General features: G+C 41.7%; 1 protein-coding gene across 8 annotated transcripts in view; it reads right to left on the bottom strand.

Annotated features, from left to right (window-relative positions):
* Positions 1-21,777, bottom strand: part of RIPK1 (receptor interacting serine/threonine kinase 1) — a 48,328-nt gene extending 26,551 nt beyond the window's left edge. Inside the window, exons 1-6 of one of the 8 annotated variants that reach the window (XM_027602759.2) lie at positions 21,682-21,777; positions 11,555-11,774; positions 10,450-10,606; positions 7,558-7,695; positions 5,998-6,226; positions 4,038-4,187 (exon numbers count right to left, since the gene is read on the bottom strand). In XM_027602759.2, coding sequence (XP_027458560.1) covers positions 4,038-4,187; positions 5,998-6,226; positions 7,558-7,695; positions 10,450-10,606; positions 11,555-11,706 — 826 coding nt within the window. In that variant the 5' untranslated portion in view covers positions 11,707-11,774; positions 21,682-21,777. Of the gene's footprint in view, positions 1-4,037; positions 4,188-5,997; positions 6,227-7,557; positions 7,696-10,449; positions 10,607-10,686; positions 11,526-11,554; positions 11,775-18,989; positions 19,129-21,332 lie in introns of those variants that run through there. The other 7 variants (XM_027602755.2, XM_027602757.2, XM_027602756.2 and 4 more) reach the window with 7 other exon arrangements.
* Between the last annotated feature and the right edge of the window lie 20 nt (positions 21,778-21,797).

Below are 21,797 nucleotides of genomic sequence, written 5' to 3'. Positions count from 1 at the left end.
AAGATAAGTTGTTTGAAAAAGGAAAGAAGATTTAAGAAAAAAAAAAAAAGAAAAAGGGAGAGAATGTGATCAGGCAGGAGACTAGAACAAAGCCATACACTAGTGATTTAGGGTATATTTTGATCTGTTAGAAGAAACTGTACCTCAAAATTTTAAAGAGAGAACAACTTATATATATATGCCAAAAATAAGGGTAACTACTATGAAGGGATAAAATATGACTCTAAAAATGAAAAATAAAAAGTTTTTTTTTTTAAAAGGGGATTGATGAGATGTTGGTTGAAAAAGGGAAAAAGAAAAATAAAAAAAAATAGTCAACAAAAATTAACTTTGATGAAATAATGAATCATGGTAAAAAAAAAAAAAAAAGCCATGAATCTATGTGCAGTATTCCCCTAGCGCTGGAGTTCTCCCATTCTCCTTGATCGATCAACTTGGTCTTGGCTTGCTGGCTGTTTGTGCTGATCTGGGGGAGGGGCCTGTTGCTGTGGTTTCCAAATGTCTTTGCCAGAGGCAGAATTGCCCCGTCCTTGTCGGTCTGGGCTAAGGAAGCTGCTCCGGTTTGCTCTCAGGAGCTTTTGTTCCCTGCAAGCTCTCGGTACAGCTTTGGAGGACCAGGGCAGAAATGGTGGCCTCCCAATCTCCACCCGGAGGAGCTGAGAACTCGGGGCCCCGCTCCTCAGTGTGCCCCCAGAGAAAAGCAGTCACTTCCGTGTCCCCGGTCTCCGGCCGCACTCTGTGCTCACCCGGCCTGTGATCGAGCGTTGCTATCTCTGGCACCCGACCCCACGCGGAGTCTCCAAACCCAGCAGATCCCTGCAGTGCGTTCCCGCACCGCTCCTCCCAGGGAAGGAAGGGGAGTCTCCCCGGATCTGCTGCTTGTTGGGTCCCTGCTGGAGGAGCCGTGCCCCAACTGGGCCGCAGATCACAGTTTATGGCAACCCCGAGCTGAGAGCCCGCGCCCCGGCTCCGTCTCTGCAGCCGGCTTCCCCGCTCTGATACCTGGGAGCTCTGGCGCACTCAGGCACCCCTGGTCTCTCTGTGACCCCAAGGGTCCTGAGACCACACTGTCCCGGGAGGATTCCACTCCCCGCTTAGCCACTGCAGCGACGTCCCTCCGCCGAGCCAACTTCTAAAAGGTCTGATTTTGTGCTCCGCGGCTCTATCACTTGCCAGAAGCGGCTGGCGGAGGCCCCTCCCCCGCCGTCTATCCTCCCGAATATCGCCTCGGATTCACTTCTCCGCACGCCCTACCTTCCAGTAAGTGGTCGCTTCTCTGTTCAGAGAGTTGTTGCTACTCTCCTGTTCGATCTCCTGTTGAGTTCGTAGGTGTTCAGAATGGTTTTGATCCCTATTCAGCTGAATTCCTGAGACCAGACGAAATCTAGGTCTCCTACTCCTCCGCCATCTTGCTCCGCCCCCGAGTTTGAGAAGTTCTTTATAGATCTTGGATACCAGCCCTTTATCTGTAGTGTCATTTGCAAATATCTTCTCCCATTCTGTGGGTTGTCTCTTTGTTTTCTTGACTGTTTCCTTTGCCGTGCAGAAGCTTTTTATCTTGATGAAGTCCCAAAAGTTCATTTTTGATTTTGTTTCACTCGCCTTTAGAGACATATTTTGAAAGAAGTTGCTGTGGCCGATGTCAAAGAGGTTACTGCCTATGTTCTCCTCTAGGATTTTGACGGATTCGTAGTTTGAGTTTATCTTTGTGTATGGTGTTAGAGAATGGTCGAGTTTCATTCTTCTGCATGTGGCTGTCCAATTTTCCCAGCACCATTTATTGAAGAGACTGTCTTTTTTCCATTGCATATTTTTTCCTGCTTTGTCGAAGATTATTTGACCATAGAGTTGAGGGTCCATATCTGGGCTCTCTATTCTGTTCCATTGGTCTATATGTCTGTTTTTGTGCCAGTACCATGCTATCTTGGTGTCACTGCTTTGTAATATTGCTTGAAATCAGGCAACATGATGCTCCCAGCTTTGTTTTTCTTTTTCAACATTTCCTTGGTGATTCAGGGTCTTTTCTGATTCCATACAAATTTTAGGATTATTTGTTCCAGCACTTTGAAAAATGTCACTGGAATTTTGATTGGGATAGCACTGAAGGTATAGATTGCTCTGGGTAGCACAGACATTTTAACAATGTTTAAGCCACACATTAGAAGAGAAATAGTTAAGATTAGAATAGAGATCAATGGATTAGAAACAAGAAACACAGTAGATCAGATCAATGAAACTAGAAGCTGGTTCTTTGAAAGAATTAATAAGATCAATAAACCATTGGCCAGACTTATCCAAAAGAAAAGAGAAAGGACCCAAATTAATAAAATTATGAATGAAAGGGGAGAGATCACGACTAACACCAAGGAAATAGAAACAATTATTAGAATTATTATCAACAACTATATGCCAATAAATTGAGCAACCTGGAAGAAATGGATGCCTTCCTGGAAACCTATAAATTGCTAAGACTGAAACAGGAAGAAATTGACAACCTGAATAGGCCAACAACGAGTAATAAGATTGAAGCAGTGATCAAAAACCTTCCAAAAAACAAAGAGTCCAGGGCCTGATGGATTCCCTGGGGAATTCTACCAAACATTCAAAGAAGAAATAATACCTATTCTCCTGAAGCTGTTTCAAAAAACAGAAACAGAAGAAAGCTTCCAGACTCATTCTATGAGGCCAGCATTACCTTAATCCCCAAACCAAGCAAAGATCCCATCAAAAAGGAGAATTTTTTTTTAAAGGTTTTTAAGTAATATCTATACCCAACCTGGGGCTCAAACTTACAACCCCCCAGATCAAGAGTCCCATGTTCTACCTATTGAGCCAGCCAGGTACCCCTCTGTGTTTTTCTTACAACCACATGTAAATCTACAATTATCTCAAAATAAGAACTTTAATTTTGAAAAGGTGAAAAAGGCATGAAAGAAGAGAAGAGACCAAGTCAGGAGAAGATTGGCTGACTAACAGAATAAGAAAACAAGCAAATAAACCAAAGTAACCCTCTAATCCTTGGTAGTAGTGGTAGGTGGGGCTTTAATTCTGTTTTCTCATAGCAGAAATAGGCTCCTAAGTGACTTCCTACTGTTTATTTTTTGCTCACCTGATTTTCTTTCCTCTGATTTCCATTTTTCCTCTGCCTCTAGGATCTTAGCAAGATCCTAGGTAACCTAGAGGAATGGAAAGAGGTGCAAGGATGTGACAAACATCCATGTCCCTTTCCCTCTCCCTCTCCTACAGGCCCAATCTAAATGACAACATACATTTCCAAAGATGTCAGCTACACAAGGGGAGAGAAAAGAAATAAGAGAAGCTAAGAAATAAAGAGGCCAGTGGAAGCAACCCAAGTATCCATCGACAGATGAATGAATAAAGAAAATGTGGTCTATAAACACCACAGAATACATACCATTCAGCAATAAAAAGAAAGGAACTTCTGACACATGCTACAACATGGAGGAACCTCAGACATTATGCCGACCGAACTAAGCCAGGCACAAAAAGACAAAACCTGTATGATTCCACTTACATGAGGTACCCTGAGTAGTACCTTTCTATTTATGTAATAATAAACATAACAGAATAAATTCAGAGAGATGAAAAGTTAGAATGGTGGTTGCCAAGGGCTGGGGGAAGAGGAATGGGGAGCTGATATTTAACTGAAACAAAGTTTCAGTTTGGAAGATGAAGAAGTTTTGGAGATGGGTGGTGGCGATGGTGAATGTACTTAATGCCATTGCCCCTTACACTTAAAGAAGGTTAACATGGTAAATGATGTGTTATGTATATTTTAACACAATTTTTAAAAAGTTACTTCTGAAAAAAAAAGAAATAAGAGGGCCTTACATGCCTTCATGCTTTTGAGAGGGATGGTATCTTTTCATTGAACAATATGTTTGAAATCTAGAAAACCAATTTGAAATCACAAGTGGAACTGAGTTTTTTGAAAACTTAAAGCAACTTCTTGACAACATCTTACTAGGAAAATTCGCCTCATTGGCAACGTACACAGTCATAAAAGATGCTCTTACCAGTAAATGTTGGCCGAACTTCTGGTTTCGTGTCCCAGCATTGCTTCATGATGCTGATAATCTCCACGGGGCAGTACTCAAGGATGTCGTCCACATTTGGCCTGTTCCCAGATTTAATGCACATTATCAACTGCTGTTCACAGATAGCATCTATAAAGCAAAGAAGAATTTAAGTTGACTTTCTCTTAGGTCCTGCATATCTCAGGCAGGGAGGTGGCAGAACTTGGACAATGCTGCTCATCTCTCTCTACAGAGGGTGTGCTTTTAATACAGGTGCCTCATCTGATAGGGGCAGAATGACCCTCTGACAAGGCGCTGACATCTTCTACTGCCCAGATGATCAAACGACATTTTAACCTCTGCCGATGAGACAGAATTCACAACAAAGTGGCCTCCTGGTAGAACAAATAGAATATATAAATAAAACCAACAGCATACTCCAGATTTTAATACAAAAACAAATACGGCACAGCTCTTACCTGTAAGGAGCTCAGTCTATTTAGAGTGACTGAACACACTGAGTGGTAACTTATTCAAGGAGTAAGTACAAAGGGTTCTGCTAACAACTGTGACTAGAAGGTCAGAGAAGGCTTTGCTGAGTCAAGAAAAATAAGCAGGATTTATCCATGTAAGGAATCAGGAAGGAGGACTCCGAGAGGAGGATTCCAGGCTAGGGAAGCAGGATATGAATAGACTGGAAGTCCCCGAAATCATGATGTGTCCCAGGAATTATGAATAGTTCATTATAACTGGGCATATTGACTAAAGAAAGAGAGGTAAGGAATAAGGCTAGAGAAAGACGGAAAAGCCAAATCAGAGAGGGGTTTGTATTCCATACTGAAGAATTTGAACTTTATCCTGAAGGCCCAGGGAGCCTTGGAAAGATTTTAAATAGACGAGTGAGATGGTCATACTTGCCTTTTAGCATGAGCATGAGCAGCTTGGCTGCAGTGTGAATGGGGAAGGGCGTGAGCAGGCTTCAGCAGAAATATGGAGGGTGTGAACTAAAGAGAGTCTGGTGGGGATAGAAGTGGATGGATTCAAGATGTATCTTGAATCATATGTATACCTTGAATTCATAGGTTTTGATGTCTGATTGGATGCAGGAGACAAGGGGCAAAGCTGAGAATGGGATGCATAAGGGTTCTGGTCCAGCGACTCAGTAGGTGGATGGTGATGCCATTTTCTGAACATGAGAAGAGCAAAGCTGCGTGGACTACAAGGAGAGCATGCAGAAGATGAATTTGTTTGGGGGGATGTTGCTTTGGGTTCCTCTGGTATGTGTAATGGATCTAACAGATAAGGGGATATCCCAGGCCAGGGCTAGAGATAAGAGATTTTAGAGGCCTTGGCAATGGGTGATCATTAAACCAGGGGAGCTGATAATCACCCAAGAAAATGGGACCAGAAAATGTCCATTAATCTGAAGAATGACTACTTCTGTATGGGTTCTCCTTCATGAACAATGTCTTTTCTCATCTCTTTATTCTTAATTCCCATTAAAGTGCCCATAGTAAGTACTGAAAAGAAATAATTCTCGAGTAAGGGAGCAAGTGAATGAATGAAAGTATGAAGTAATGTGTCTCATAAGCAGAAGCAAGCAAGCTTTCCCATCCAGGAAGAATCCTGGAATTTTATGTCACTTCCCAAACTCAGATATATCATCAAGGCTCCTATTTGTCCTGTGATTTGCCCTGATTCCTAAACAGATTACTCATTCATTCAACATAAGGGCATTGAGCACCTACTGGGTTCCAGGCACTGTGTGTGTAGATACTGGGGAAATAGCACTGAATAAATCAGATATGGTCCCAGCCCCTGTGTAACTTATGGTCTAGTGGGTAAAAAAGACATTAAATGAACAGACAGTCATAAGTCTTAACTGACTTCACTGAAGGTCACTATTTTACTCAGCAGTTTTGATGAATACCCAGATCCCATTCCTCTACAAATGTCTTACTTTCATAGGGCTCCTTATTAGCAAATATTGCCCAAAGTACTATGCCAAAGCTGTACACATCTGACTTCTCTGAGGGCTTTGCGTTGATGTCATTCAGATGCTCAGGGGCCATGTAGCAAAGGGTTCCACCATTTTTCTTAGAGACACTATTCAATTTTCTCTGCTCATTATGTTCCTCTTTAGTCAGTTTACTCCACATCTTAAAGGAAGCAACGCCAAGATCAGCTATCTGCAAGAGATCAAAACCAATAGGATTGTTCTGTGAGAGCCACAGGTAAATCAGACTTGTCTAAATTTGGGGCTTAACTAGTAGATGGGAGGTATAGTGGATTTCCAGAAATTTCCACTAGATAGATTTAAAACAGCTACTTCTGAACAAATTCATAGAAACTTTGTGTTTCCTCAGCTAGCTGGAAAATGTCCTCTAAGAAATGTCCATGTGAAATTCTGGTATCTCAAATTCTTATGCAATGAAACCATGGAATTTGCTAGTGGGGTTAGGGGAGGGGAAGGGAAAAGAAAAAGCAGAAGTCATTTCTGACATGAACTACAGCAAACCATGTTTATTCTAATTCCTCATTTACTCTACATATTTTTCAACTATTTCTGGGGCTAGGAAGAAAAGGTATTTTCTTCTCAGCAGATTTGTATAGCCGATGGTGACGAGATACTGCACCTTCAATTTTCCCAAATGGTGTCCTGAAGCCCATGGACGCAAGATTCTAAGGACTCCTAAGTCCTGAAGTTAAGGACTGCAATGCTAGTTGTTTTGAGTTGGTAGCCTGAACCTAAGAGAAGATGGGAAAGGAAAGAGGAGGAAAACAGAGAAGAAAGCAAAAACAAAAATACAAAGGTCAGACACAGAACAGGGAGAGGTGGCAAGAACAAAAGTACAGAACAATAGAACAATACAGTTAAGAAGAAATCAAAGATGACAGTTTCACTTTTGCCTCTAGGAATTCAAGCATATGGGTATGGGTTTTGGCATGTGATGATCCAAAATCCCCAGATTTTAACATAAGAGATACGTAAGAAATGTTATTAATGTAAAGAAGGAACCTTCTTTCAAAGTCGTAGGAATAAAAATCTGTCCAAGACTAGAAGGAAGTGTTAGAAGCAGAATCTTGTAGTAAAAGGATGCCTGCGTAAGCAGTTCCTGAGTTCTCCCCCAAATGCTGCTTCCCCTTTCGGATTCTCGTGCTTGGATTCCTGTTGCCAAAACCAATTAGATGTGAGATTCCACCTCGTTAAATCTGCTCTTGAGTGAACAAAAGGAAAATCTCTTCCCCTTGTTGCCTTTACTACATTGGAGTATGTTACACTTAAAAAAAAATGATAAAAAATGTAGATGAGAATAAATAAATAAGTAAATAATATGAATTCCATCAAGTCTGCATCTTTCTTGTCAATCCTTGGCAGAACCTTCCAGCACCACTGTCTTCAGTTCTAAGCTCAGTGAGATCTTCCCTTAGGGGTCTACTATGTACAAAATGGATTTATAGTGGAGAATTAAAACTAAAATCACCCTAATCTTCTAGAAACCTTCAGATCATGACTTACCTTAATGTGAAAGTCATCATCAACGAGGATATTTTCAGGCTTTAGGTCCTTGTGTATTACGCCTTGTCCATGTAAGTAGCACATCCCTTCAATGGTCTCCATAATTATCCTTCCTTTTACAGAAAGGGGGATACTGACCTAAAACAAGTGACATTAAGTCTATGAAATGGAAAGGTAAGCCAAATAGGCCAAAGCAACTGTTTTATTCAAGAGTAGTGGGGTCTGAACCTGAGGATATACAGATCTTCCTCGACATACAATGGAGTTATGTCCTAATAAACACATCATAAGTTCAAAATACCATAATTCAAAAATGTTTAATATATCTAACCTACTAGACATCATAGCTTAGCCTAGCCTATCTTAAATCTGCTTAGAATGCTTACATTAGCCTTAGTTGGGCAAAATCATCTAACACAGGGCCTACTGTATAATAAAATGGTGACTATCTCATGTAATTGACTGATACTAAACAGTAAGTGAGAAACAGAATGGCTGTGTGAGTAACAGAATGGTTGTAAGTATATCGGTTGTCTACCGTGTGATCACGTGGCTCACAGCCACTGCCCAGCATCCTGAGAGAGGATCATAATGCATGCTGCTAGCCCAGGAAGAGATCCAAATTCAAAATTCAAAATACGGTTTCCACTGAATGCCCATTGCTTTTGACCATCATAAAGTGAAAAAATCGTAAGTGGAACCATAAGCTGGGGACCATCTGTAGTTACCAGGATTCCTTCTATCATGCTCTGCAGCACTGCCATCATTTTAAAAGAAGCCCCCTTTTAAAGAAAGATTTCATCCCACATGCTAATGGTATTAATGTTATATTCTGTCATGTAAAAATAAAACATTCATGCCAATATGGTAATATATAAAAATGCTATAAAATTAAGCCCCTTAAAAGCAGAACATGATCATGATGATGATTATAATATGCATCCTTACTACCTAGCACAGTGCCTAGAATTGCTGTTGAATGAAGGGATAAATAAACCAAAAACAGGCATTTTCTACAGTGCATTAATATATGCTACTGTATACTAAATAGGTGAACAATGTCAAAGAAGTGTGTATATGAAATAATACTGAGAAAAAAGAATATAAGAGATTCTCAGCGTGTTCACACTGATTGCAAACATGTAAAGATTAACCTATGAGATATCATGATGTTAAAACAATGTGGAAGTGAATTTCATAGCTATTTGGTAATTTGGTATCAGATACTTCAGCAGGTTTTTGTAAATTCACAAGTCATTCTTACTTAACAATTGTATTCTAGTTACATAAATATCAACATTAACATAGAGAATTCCAAAACATTAGTTTTGCTTAACACTGAAAAATGCAGATTGTTTGTGTGTGTGTGCAGTCTCTAGTTTACAAACAGGCTATTTCCTAAAAATTTATGTATATGTTGGTTGTTGGTAAACAGGACAAAAATTTAAATGATGGAAGTTAGAATCCCAAGTCAACCCCCCCAAACCATATTTAAAACCCATAACGTAGCTGAATTGGTAGTCTGATCACCACCATCCAAAAAAGAGCTAGAGATTTTCCGTTCTTCCTTGGTATACCTCGGACGTAGAAAAAAATTCTGAGCAAGCCAAGGAAGTCCCTTTCTCATCCCCCTTTCTGCTTTTCTCCCTCACATCCTCCTGAATTCCTCTGGAGCCCAGACTAGTCCACCTTATCCTCGCCTGATCCGGAAGAACGCCTCTTGTTGCACAGGATTTATTTCCCAATCAAAATGCCTACTCACTTCACGCAGCAGCTGGTCTAACCTAGTTTTGGCGAGAAGAGCAGTCTCTTCAATTATAACACAACATGTATAAGTGAACATCCCTTACCCTTCCCACATGTGTCTGCGAGAGATGTCTGGGGCTTAGAAGAACTGAAGAATGGACATAACCTCAGGCAGTTGTAGGGCGAGGGAGAAGATGGGAAAAGGGGGGATATTTGCCCTACAGACTGCCACATCCCACCACGCCCAGATGCAGTCTATGCTTTGGCCAAAGCCAGTTATTTGCAGTGTCCCCACTTTGGCATATTCTCTTTCCTTTGCTATTCTCTCGCCCGGAACGCATATCCCTCATTCTCTGCTTGTCCTTCAGGTTTTGGCTCAAGCATCCCCCTTCTGGAATCCCTTCTCATCCCTTCCACCCTGAAGTGAGGGCCTCTCCCCTGTGTTCCCACAGCCCGCTGGGAGATGTCTACTGAAACACCGTTAGGCCATACCGTTCCCTCCTGATCTGTCCGTGGTACGTGTCTGTGTCCTATTTGCTACTGCCTCCTGAGCAACTAGCATGAGGCCTTGCTCTTAATAGGTAGATAAACTCTAAAAAATGCTTTATTACAGTGATGTGGTTTTCATAAACAATTTTTCTTTTCTTATTTTAAGTCTTATCCAGTGTTGTTGCCTCTAATGCTCTCTCTTTAGCCTCTAAGTTTTCTCAAGTGTTATCAAAGAGCAATCGTTAATATTCCATTTCCACCTACAGTCACGTCTAGTGTACATCCTTCAGTCAGTCAGTCAGCTCACACCCAGGAGGCATGTGCCTCACGACAGGCGGCGGCCTTCAGGAAGACAGTGCCTATCCCTGAACTGTGGATGCTGGGGTGGCTGACCAGAGCCAGCTACAACACCAAGACAGAGGGGGGACCTCCCCGGGTGAGGGTTTCAGACAGCTGTCTATAAAGACTGACAGGAAGGCAAGACCACGTTCTGGGCAGACAAAGTGCAAGATGTTCTCACCAGGGACTGACTTCAGAAAATCCACACTATGTAGCAACTCGCAAGGGGGTTATTTGACCCCAACAAGATACAAAAGAACACCATGGCGAGCACCATCACGGATGCGCGGGCCCAGCACACAGCAAAGCCCTCTTTACCTCCGCCTTCAGAACGTGCATCAGGTTGCCCTTTTCCATGTACTCCATCACCAGGGAGTAGCTCCCTTCTTCCATGATGACGCCCAGGAGCTTCACCACCCGATTATGTCTCAGCCTGTGCATCATCTTGCCCTCCTCAAGGAGGGACTCGTTGTACCTGCGGGACAGAAAGGTGCTGTTAACATGGGCGGAGTTTGTGCCCTTGTCCCTTGTGCCCCCAAGAAATGCAGTACGCGCCTCCCACGCATCACATGCTGGTGTTGGAGCTTGTGCATGTACTGATCTCCTCCAGGCCCAGACAACAGACGTCCGCAGGCAGAGGACTTTCTCGTTCCTTCACAGTGATGGGCAGCGAGAGCTCAAGAAACCTCAGAGCGACGAACGAATGAATGCAAAGTACGTGAAGAGCCGCAAGGAGAGGCAGCCGGACAAAGGGCTGTGTTAGATGGCATAACAGAAAATTCAGCCTCTCTTGGTAACCACTCTGGCAAGAAGAGAGGGACGTAAAACAAGTCCACCAACTGCTTTAAAGAGAGGGCTTCTGGAACCTCTAATTAAGAACGTTTTTCTTTTTTAAAGATTTTATTTATTTGAGAGAATGAGAGAGAGAGAGAGAGCACATGAGAGAGGGGAGGGTCAGAGGGAGAAGCAGACTCCCGGCCAAGCAGGGAACCCGATGCGGGACTCGATCCTGGGACTCCAGGACCATGACCTGAGCCGAAGGCAGTCGCTTAACCAACTGAGCCACCCAGCTGGTCCCCACCAAAACCATGCAGCAAGTAGGCAAGTGTATCTCACTGACCCCTCCCATGGCTTCTCACTGCCTCCCCCATCACTCTTCATCTCCTTCCCTTTCTCTAATTCCTTCCCTTTGCTTCTCTTCCATTGTCTATTAGCTGTGAGCTTTTTGCTAACCAGCGGTACAGGGATAATAATAACCAGCTCAAAGGGTTATGGGACAGCAAGTGTGCCCACTGACACCCCACAGTCTGTCTCCTTCTAACACCTAGGCCATGCTTCTCCACTGCCCTGCCCTGGCCCTCCCCAGTAATTTTTCCCATGGCCAGCCCGTAATTTGGCCCACCCACCTCAGCTCCCAACTCACTCGGTGCGCTTGGGCCCTGTGTACACCTTTTTCAGTATTACAAGTCCATGGGATCTGTGTAAACACAAAGACACCTTTCCGAAGCCCCCACTGTCCAAATGCTCCTTCTCCAAAAAGTCACTAGATTTCATTTTAATGTCGTCCAAGGACATGGCTAGTTTCCTTGTGAATCCTCAGAATGTCCAAAAATGCACCACTTTTTCCCCGTCAGAGCTGTGCCCTGTAAAACAAGACAAAACCAAAGAATTTCAGGTAATTAAACTATTGAATACTCTTAGAAAATAAATAATTATGAACAAAAAGACTGAATTTGAAGAATATAAAAACAAAAACGCATTATCTAAAAAGAATAGAAAGGTATAAAAAGGATGAGGATTTGAAGAATCTGTACGTAAGTGCTACGAAGTCTACAGTGTATAAAATCTCAAAACAGAAATGTTTGCTTCTCCTTCTTCCCTTCTTCCATTCATTTTCCCCAAACTGAACTGAAGAGTAAAAACCCATGGGGGACCATAATGAGACACCATTACACACCTACCAGAATATCCAGAATTAAAAAGGCTGATACCACCAAATACTGGGGAAGATAAGAAACAACTGGAATTCTCATACATTGTGAATGGGAATATAAAGTGGTACAACCACTTTGATAAAAGGTCTGGCGGTCTCTTATAAAACTAAACATACACCTAAACTATGGCCAAGCAATTCTAATCCCAAAAGAAATGAAAATATATGTCCCCAAAGACTTCTATGATGTTTGCTGCAGCTTTATTCATGATAGCCCCAAACTGGAAACAGTGATGCATCAATAGGAGAATGGATTAAAAAGAAAAAAAGACTGTATATTCATACAATGGATTACTACTCAGCAATGAACTACCAATACGCACAACAAAGTGGATGAGTCACAAAAGATGCTAAATAAAAGGAGCCTAGTACAAAAGAATACATACTATATAACTCCATCTATGTTAAGTTCTCCAACAAAGTAATCTATGTTGGAAAAGTAGCACCTTTCCAGGGACAGGTTGCCCAGGGACAGGGTGAGGACTACATGGTTTGGAGTATGAGGAAACTTTCTGGTGTGATGGTAATACTCTATCATCCTGGTGGGGGTTAGGGTTACACAGGCATAAGCATTTGTCAATACTTAGCAAATGTACTGTAGGCAAATCTTGCATCAAAAGAAAAATTTGTAAACATACTGAACTCTAGTTAGTGGTGCGCATGCTGAAAATATTTAGGAGGAAGCATACTGATATCTGCAATTTACTTTGCAGACAGACTGGTGGATAAAGAGTGTGTTAAACAGATACTCTGTGATAAAGCAGGCCAAATAAAATAATATTGATGGTGGATGCATAAAAGTTCACTGTAAAATTTTTTAAAATTTGTTTCTACATTTCTATTTTTATTTATTAATTTTTCCCATATATTCCTCACCCAGTTTCTAATAGTACATATGTCAAAACTAAGAAACCAACATTGTACATTACTATTAACTAAACAACCTACTTGATTCTGATATTACTCATTTTTTTACGAATTCCCTTTTTCTATTCTAGGATCCAACCCAGAATACTACATTGCCTTTTATAGCTTGTGATTTTTAAATTTTTTAAAACCTTTTGACCCCCTTCACCCATTTCTCCCAGCCCCTGCCTCTGGCAACCCCCAATCTGTTCTCTGGATCTATGAGCTTTTTGAGCTTTTGTTTTTTTAGGATTCCACATATAAGTGAGATCATACAGTATTTGTCTTTCTGACATTTCACTTAACATAATGCCCTCAAGGTCCATCCATGTTGTCACAGATGGCAAGATTTCCTTCTTTTTTATGGCTGAATAACATACATATAAATCACATCTTCTTTATCCATTCATCTACTGATGGACTTTTAAGCTATCTCCATATCTTGGCTATTGTAATTGATGCTGCTATGAACATAGGAGTGCATATTTTATTTTGAGTTAGTGTTTTTGTTTTGAGTAAATACTCAGAATTTTTTGAGGAAGCTTCATACTGTTTCCATAGTGGCTAAAACAATTCACATTCTCACCAGCAGTGTACAAAAGTTCCCTTTTCTCCACATCCTTGCCAACACTTGTTATCTTGACTGTATGATAACAGCAGTTCTAAGAGGTGTGATGTTATACCTCATAGTGGTTTTGATTTGCATTTCCCTGATGATGACTGATGCTGAGCGTCTTTTTATGTGTCTGTTGGCCATCTGGATGTCTTCTTTGGAAAAATGTCTATTCGGATCTTCTGCTCATTTTTTAGTTGAATCTTTTTTTTTGCTATGAAGTTGTATGAGTTCTTTATATTTTTTGGATATTAAGCTCTTAACAGATACATGATTTGCAAATATTTTCTCCCATTCAGTAGGTTGCCTTTTCATTTTGTTGATGATGTCCTTTGCTGTGAAGAAGCTTTTTTGTTTGATGTAGTCCCACTTATTTTACATTTTGTTTCTTTTATTTTTGGTGTCAGATTCAAAATATCATTGCCAAGACCTATATCAAAGAGCTTACTGCCCAGGGTTTCCTCTAGAAGTTTTATGGTTATTAAAAGAGTGGGCATGTTACATTCAAGTCTTTAATCCATTTTGAGTTAATTTTTTTGTATGGTTTAAGATAGTGGTCCAGCTTCATTCTTTTGTATGTGGCTGTCCAATTTTCCCAACACGATTTCTTGAAGAGATTGTCATTTTCCCATTATATATTCTTGGCTTATTTGTTGTAAATTAATTGACCACACGTGTGAATTTATTTCTGGGCTCTCTATTCTGTTCCACTGATCTATGTGTCTATTTTTATGCCAATACCACACTCTATTAATTACTGTAGCATTGTAATAAAGTCTGAAATCAGGGAGTGTGATGCCTCCAGCTTTGTTCTTCTTTCTCAAGATTGCTTTGCTGATTCAGGGTCTTTTGTGGTTTCATATATATTTTAGGACTGTCCTATTTCTGTGAAAAATGCCATTGGAATGTTACTAGAGATTGCTTTAAATCTGTATATTGCAGGGTACCTGGGTGGCTCAGTTGGTTAAGTGTCTGCCTTTGACTCAGGTCATGATCTCCAGGCCCTGGGATTGAGCCCCATGACAAACTCCCAGCTCAGCAGGGAGTCTGCTTCTCCCTCTCCCTCTACTTCTTCACCTGCTTGTGCTCTGTCTCTCTCCCTCTCAAATGAATAAATAAAATCTTTAAAAAAAATAATAAATCTGTATATTGCTTGGGGTAGTATGGACATGTTAATATTAATTCTTCCAATTCACAAGCATGGAATATCTCTCAACTTATTTGTGTCTTCTTCAATTTCTTTCTTTAATATCCTGGAGTTTTCAGTACACAGATTTTTCACCTCCTCAGTTAAATTTATTCCTAGGCACTTTTTTTTTTCTTTTGATGCAGTTGTAAACAGAACTATTTTCTTAATTTCTCTTTGGTAGCTCATTATTAGTGTATAGAAACTGGATTTTTGTATTTTGATTTTGTATCCTATAACATTACTGAAATCATGTATTCTAATAGTTTTTTGATGGAGTCTTCATGGTTTCCTATATATATTATCATGTCTTCTGCAAGTAGTGACAGCTTTGCTTTTTTCTTTCCAATTTGGATGCTTTTTCTTTTTGCCTAATTGTTGTGGCTCTGACTTCCAATATTATGGGTTTTTTAAAACATTTTTTAAAGATTTTATTTATTTGACAGAGAGAGAGAGTACAAATAGGGGAAGCAGCAGGCAGAGGGAGAAGGAGAAGCAGGCTCCCCGCTGAGCAGGGAGCCTGATGCGGGACTTGACCCCAGGACTCTGGGATCATGACCTGAGTGGAAGGCAGACGCTTAACCGACTGAGCCACCCAGGGACCCCGACTTCCAATATTATGTTGAATAAAAGTGGCAAGAGTGGGCATCCTTGGGGCGCCTGGGTGGCTCAGTTGATCAAGCCCCACATCGATCTCCCTGCTCCGTGGGAAACCTGCTTCTCCCTCTCCCTCTCCCACTCCCCCTCGTGTCCCCGCTCTCGCTGTGTCTCTCTCTGTCAAATAAATAAATAAAAATCTTTAAAAAAAAAACAAACAGACTGGGCATCCTTGTCCTTTTCCTGATCTTAGAGAAAAAGCTTTTGGCTTTTCACTATTGAGTATGATGTTAGCTGTGGGTATAAAATCTTCTGAACTTTTCACTTTGAAATTTTTCATAATAAAATATAGTGAGGCAGGAAGTTTAAAAAGAAAAGGACCCGAGGGATTTCTGAAAATGCCTGGCCTGATGGTGGTCTTGCATAGTGGCCTGTGGAACTCTGGCTCAGGTTACCACCTGCACCTTGTACAAAGGCTGTGGGTAGACCATGTCACTCCAACAAAATTCATGTATCAGCACAGTAGACAACGCTATGAACCATCTTTCTGTAACATGAGACATTGCCAAACAAGAGGAATCACCCTCTGGAAAGAAGCACATCTATGTATGGGGTAGACAGGGGGTGGGGGAGGCTACCCAGAGAAAGGGCATGAAGATGAGAAGCAGAGGGTGGTGATGGTTCTGAGGCAGGCATTGAAGGAGAGGTAGCAGAGCCATATTACTGTGGAAAGAGCACAGGCCTTTCTTTTGTGAGTATGAACTCTAGTTCTGTAATTTATTAGCCCCATGACTCGTGTAACTTCATAAGGCTCAATTTCCTCATTTCCAAAAGGAAAACAGATTTGTTGCTTGCTTAATGGTTCTGGCTATGGTTGGGCCAGCTGCTCACATTTATCCACATTTCTCCCATTTTAATGGGCTTTGAGAATGCCAGTGTGCTGCTGGGATCCTCTGCTCAGCAGTTCTCTACTGATCCATCCTTGTGAGAATGGCAGGGTGCAGGGAAATAGAGTAATTTGTCCTACTCTCCCCTACAACCCTCTGAGGGCACCTTCTTCTCTGGGCTCATCCTGCTCATCCTTCTGGTCTCAACGAAATGTCATTTCCTCAAGGAAGTCATCCTAAGTCTTCCCATTAGACATTTTCATAGAACCATTTACTTCTCCCTTGAAACAGTTAAGATAGCTGTAATTTGAGAATTATTTCTAATTAATTACACAGGAGGCAGGAAACTATCTTGTACACTGTCTGTAGTACCTAGGACAAAACCAGACATATAGCAGGTTTTGTCCTAAGCACTGATCAGGAACAGGACAAGGATGCCCATTCTTGCCACTTGTATTCAACATAATGTTGGAAGTGCTAGCCACAGCAATAAAGCAAGAAAAAGAAATAAAAGGTATCCAAATTGGAAAGAGAAAAGCAAAGCTGTCACTATTTGCAGAAGACATTATATATAGGAAACCATGAAGATTCCATATGTCCTAGTTGATCATTAAATGGATAATTATCTTTTAAAAAGAAATATTTAATTGTCCAAAAATAAAGGATACAGTTAAATGAATTACAGGACATTCATAAGATGGAATATCATATAACCATTCAAAGTTATAGGTAAAAATAAAAAACATATTTACAGGGAGATGGCTACATATACATATAGATATACATACAGGAAAAAAAAATGAAGATACCAAAATGTTAGCAAGGATTATATTTGGATAGTAGGGTGATTTTTACTTTCTTCTGTACAGTTTTACATTTTCCAAATTTCCTATAATAAGCATAAATTACATTTATAATAGAACATTTCTTAAAGGCAATAATTACTTCACTCAATATTTCTTTAATCAAATCAGAGATGCTGATAGATTATTGACAATGATGGTCCTGGCAACATTACACAGAACAGCAAAAGCATATAAAACAATTTACATACACAGAAGAGAGACTAAGTTATGGCCCATCTATATTCTGAAATACATCTAGCAGTTTTTGAAAATTATGTTGTATATGACCTTTTATTTATTTTTTTAAAGATTTTATTTATTTATTTGCTAGAGAGAGAGAGAGAGAGAGAGAGAGAGAGAGCGCAGAGGCTAGAGAGAGTGAGCGAGAGCACAAGCAGGGAAAGCTGCAGGCAGAGGGAGAAGCAGGCTCCCCACTGAGCAAGGAGCCCGATGCAGGACTCGATCCCAGGACCCTGGGATCATGACCTGAGCTGAAGGCAGCTGCTTCAGGTGTCCTGTATATGACCACACCACATATACAGGTGTCCTGTATATGACCTTTTAAAAAAAGGCTCACAGAGTAAAGAAACAGGAAGGAATTATTAACTGTGAAATATGCCATTTGAGTATAAGATTTCAACTTTTTTGAGGAGTTCTACTTGCTCTCTCTCCTTCAGCCAAGATCTTGTCTCCTGGAATTTGCCAGGACCAGCTAGGATTTGCAGGGCCTCCTGCCAGCATAATGGACCTCAGGGGAAGGAGGCCTCCTAGTGATTCCACTGCACTTTGTGAAGTTGGCTCCTGATCAAATCAGTTCTCTTCTCAGTCTTGGAGTTTGCTGGTTTACTCTGACCTTAATCTTATGCACCTCTTGCATGGTTCCCAGTGATTTCTTTTGCTTTTACTGCTTTTGTTCCTTTTTCTTTTCCATGAACAATTCAACTTTATAAGTACCGAATATCTTAGGAAGGTCTTGTGAGTGGTTTAGATATCCAACAGTCACAAAAACACTGAATGTAGGCAGGCAGAAAACCACATTATAAAGCCATGTTACAGAGTAATAAATGAAAGCACACTGCCCTTTTATATCATCTTACGATAACTAATTTCTTTTTTTTTAAGATTTTTATTTGTTTATTTGCTAGAGAGAGAGAGAGAGTGACAGTACAAGCAGGGGGAGTGGCAGACAGAGGGAGAAGCAGGCTCCCCGCTGAGCAAGGAGCCTGATGCAGGACTCAATCCCAGGACCCCAGGATCATGACCTGAGCCGAAGGCACACGCTCAACCGACTGAGCCACCCAGGTGTCCCTATGATAACTAATTTCAACTAATAATGTAATTGTGTCCATTTTAATGGGATTTCTTAATGTTTTTTTCATAAGTGGATGTTAATTCAGGGACTCAGGAAAGCAAATTTTGTCCACGGAAATTAACTGACAATTTCAAGAAATTTCACAAATTTCTAAAATTTATTCTAAGGCAGGATGAGTCTATATATCAAAATACTCACATCTATATTCAATTTTGTTTGTCAATTATACCTCAATAAAACTGGGGGAAATACAAATAAATAATAATACCAAGAACAAAGGCAGAATTAATTTCTGATATTAACAGATAGTGGTTACTATAAGATAGAAGACAGGAGATAGTGAGTAAGAGGAGAGAGGCACAAGAGCTTTCAGGAATGATAGCAATGTTCTATTTCTTAACCTGGGTAATGTTCATTTTGTGATACTTCATAGAGCTGTACAATTATGAAATGTGCATTTCACATTCATTATGTTACACTTTTTTTATTTTAAAAAGACTTTAAAATATTCATACTTACCTTTCAGTGCTGGAAGACTATTTTTTTTCAGCTTTTCAAAGATGATCATACATCAAGAATCAGGAAACGTCACTTGCCTACCTATCATTGCCTTCCTTTCCCCTGCTAACAGAACTCTGATTTTACTCAAGTATCCAATGTGGACCTCTCAAAGGTTCTTTGATTGTAACGGCTTAATGCTTTGCCCCAGATAAACAAGAGCTCTGAGTAAGGAAGAACCAAATGAAGAGCAAAGGATAGGACTGGAGGAGTTAACCAGGTATTATCATATACATTATGACCCCATGAAGTAAGTTTTATTCTTATCATTCCAATTTAGAAATAAAGAAGCTGAAATCTGGAGTTAAATGATTCACCTAAAGCGGCAGATCCTGGCACTGAACTTTTGTTTCATTCAAGCTTCCACTATCAATTCGCTAACACATGCAACTTCTCTAGATAGCAAACTATAATCTTTGTTAAAATCCTATTCGAAGACTCAATCTTAATAGCTCTGTTCACCTATATTAAATGAATATGCTACAGTCAGAAACATGGGCAATACACAGACTAAATTTTTAAAACAACAAAATATGTAGTTCAAAATCAGTATTTTACAGGTTACTGCAGTCAATCATTTTTGCCAGAGTATAACAACCAACCAAAGCATGGGAACCTATATATATATTTTTAAATTCCAGATCATATTGGTGGTATTAACATATTATGGATTAATAAGCACCAAACAGTAGTTAGCCATTTTGGAAGTTGATATTTTAGGAATTTTTAATTCTCATTAATATGCACATTCTTAAAAGTGCAACATATTGGGGAGCCTGGGTGACTAAGTTGGATGGGGGCCTGACTCTTGACTTTGGCTCAGGTCATGATCTCAGGGTTACGAGAATGAGCCCCACATGGGGCTCCAGTAGGTGTGGAGCCTGCTTAAGATTCTCTCTCTCTCCCTCTGCTCCTACCCCCCCCAAAAAAGTACAACATATCTCTGCAGCTCAATATAGTGAAGAAGAAAATGAAAATTAAAGTGAATCATTACTGTTTTATTAACAATAATTGTAATGATACACCCTAAATTTTATTTAAAGATTTTATTCATCTATTTGAGAGAGCGCACATGAGCAGGGGGGAGGGGCAGAGGGAGAAGGAGACGAAGACTCTTCTGCTGAGCAAGGACCCTATGCAGGACTGGGTCTCAGGACTCTGGGATCATGACCAGAGCCAAAGGGAGAGGAGACTCAACTGACTGAGCCACTCAGTCGCCCGATACACCCTAAATTTTAAACAAACTTAGTCTTCACTTTTTGTGTTTAGAAGAGCTGTTCTCCACATTCTTAATTGACTACAATTTCCTCCTTCCTCTGGCACCTACCTGGTGTTTACAAAATGCAGACAACTACTAAGTCACTCTATGTTCCAAAGGTTACTTGTGCCCTGATTTCCTCGGGTGTAAATCACGGGAAGAATTAATAGTGGTCTAAAGACCGAAGGACTTCTGAAAAGTTGGTTGAATGTAACAGCCTCGGGCTTTGTCCAAGATAAACAAGAGCTCAGGGCAAGGAAGAGCCGAATGATCAGCAAGAGACAAAGAAATAACCGCCACCCCCCCATCGGTGGGGTTTTGTCAAATGCTTAGGAAAGGAGTATGTAGCTTAACCTCTTCAAACCCTGACGAGATTCTGCAGCACTTCGTAAAAACAAACGCCACTGACTACGTAAGAGGTCACCTAGGGTTCTGACATTCATCCCTTCTGTCGCTGTGGAAGTGGACCCTTCTTTTCCATTTGCCAGCTCACACCTAAGATTATGCGGAAATGCTTTGCAAAATGCTTTATATCTGCAACCGGCGCGCCCGGGCCCAAGGGCAAGAGTAAAAGCCCTTTCAAAGGCTTGGTAAGCAGTCCTAGCCCAGGACCAGTACGTAATCCTATTACGACGAGAGCATGCGCCACCGTATCTTAATGAGAGCAATAAAAACCCATCATCGCTACGAAACAACAACGATAGCAGCAACCCAACGCTACACCGTCCTCCTGGCCCGAGGGCAGGTCTGCGTCCTTGGACGGAGTTAACACCAGGTGAGCAACATCTGGGGAGAAAGGAGAGCAGCTGGGCTTTTGACAGTTCTACAGCCGACTCAGGGAAATTCCATAGGCCCAGCAGGCCGCCCTACTTCCGGGAATACCGACCGCTTTCCCACAGCTCAACTTCCCCAACGGCCGCGAGCCCCGCCCACCAGCCGAAAGGCCCAGTCACTGTTAAGAGTTCCGGTGGACGCCGTCCCCGCCCACCACCCGCCCGCCTAATCAGGAAACCCCACCCCTGCCTGGAGGCCGGTCCCAGGCGAACCTGGATGTGGCAGCCACTGCCTCCGCGCAGACGCACCCAGAGTTATTTACTTTCGTTTCCGCGGCAAACTTCCCGAGGCCTGGGTAAGGAAGGAAAGAGGCAGCGGTGGGAGAGTCCGGGGTTACTCCGACGCCGCGACAGCCTCGGCGGGACAGGCAGGGGGCGGACGCCCGAGCCTGACACGGGGGTCGCCGGGGACAGAGCTCGTCGGGCTCGGAGAGGCCGAGCCGCAGAGTGGCCGCCCCGCTGCGCGCTCACCGCGCTCGGCTCTGTGGGCCCCGCTGGTCAGTGCGCGTCAGGCCGCGCGGCCCGGGCTCCCTCCTTGCAGCGGGACAGCGGTCTGGCGCACCTCGAGATGTGGGCCCGCCAGGACCGCCGCGCTCCGTGAGCCCCGGTCCGGTGTCCGCGACCTCTGGGTGTCGACTGAGGGCTCTGGGGCCGGCGAGAGGGCGTGGACTCCTCGCT

This window comes from Zalophus californianus, chromosome 7 (assembly GCF_009762305.2).
Source record: "Zalophus californianus isolate mZalCal1 chromosome 7, mZalCal1.pri.v2, whole genome shotgun sequence".
In the NCBI taxonomy this organism is placed as follows: Eukaryota; Metazoa; Chordata; class Mammalia; order Carnivora; family Otariidae; genus Zalophus; species Zalophus californianus.
Note: the sequence above shows the minus strand (reverse complement) of the source record. Positions and strands in the feature narration are given on the sequence as shown.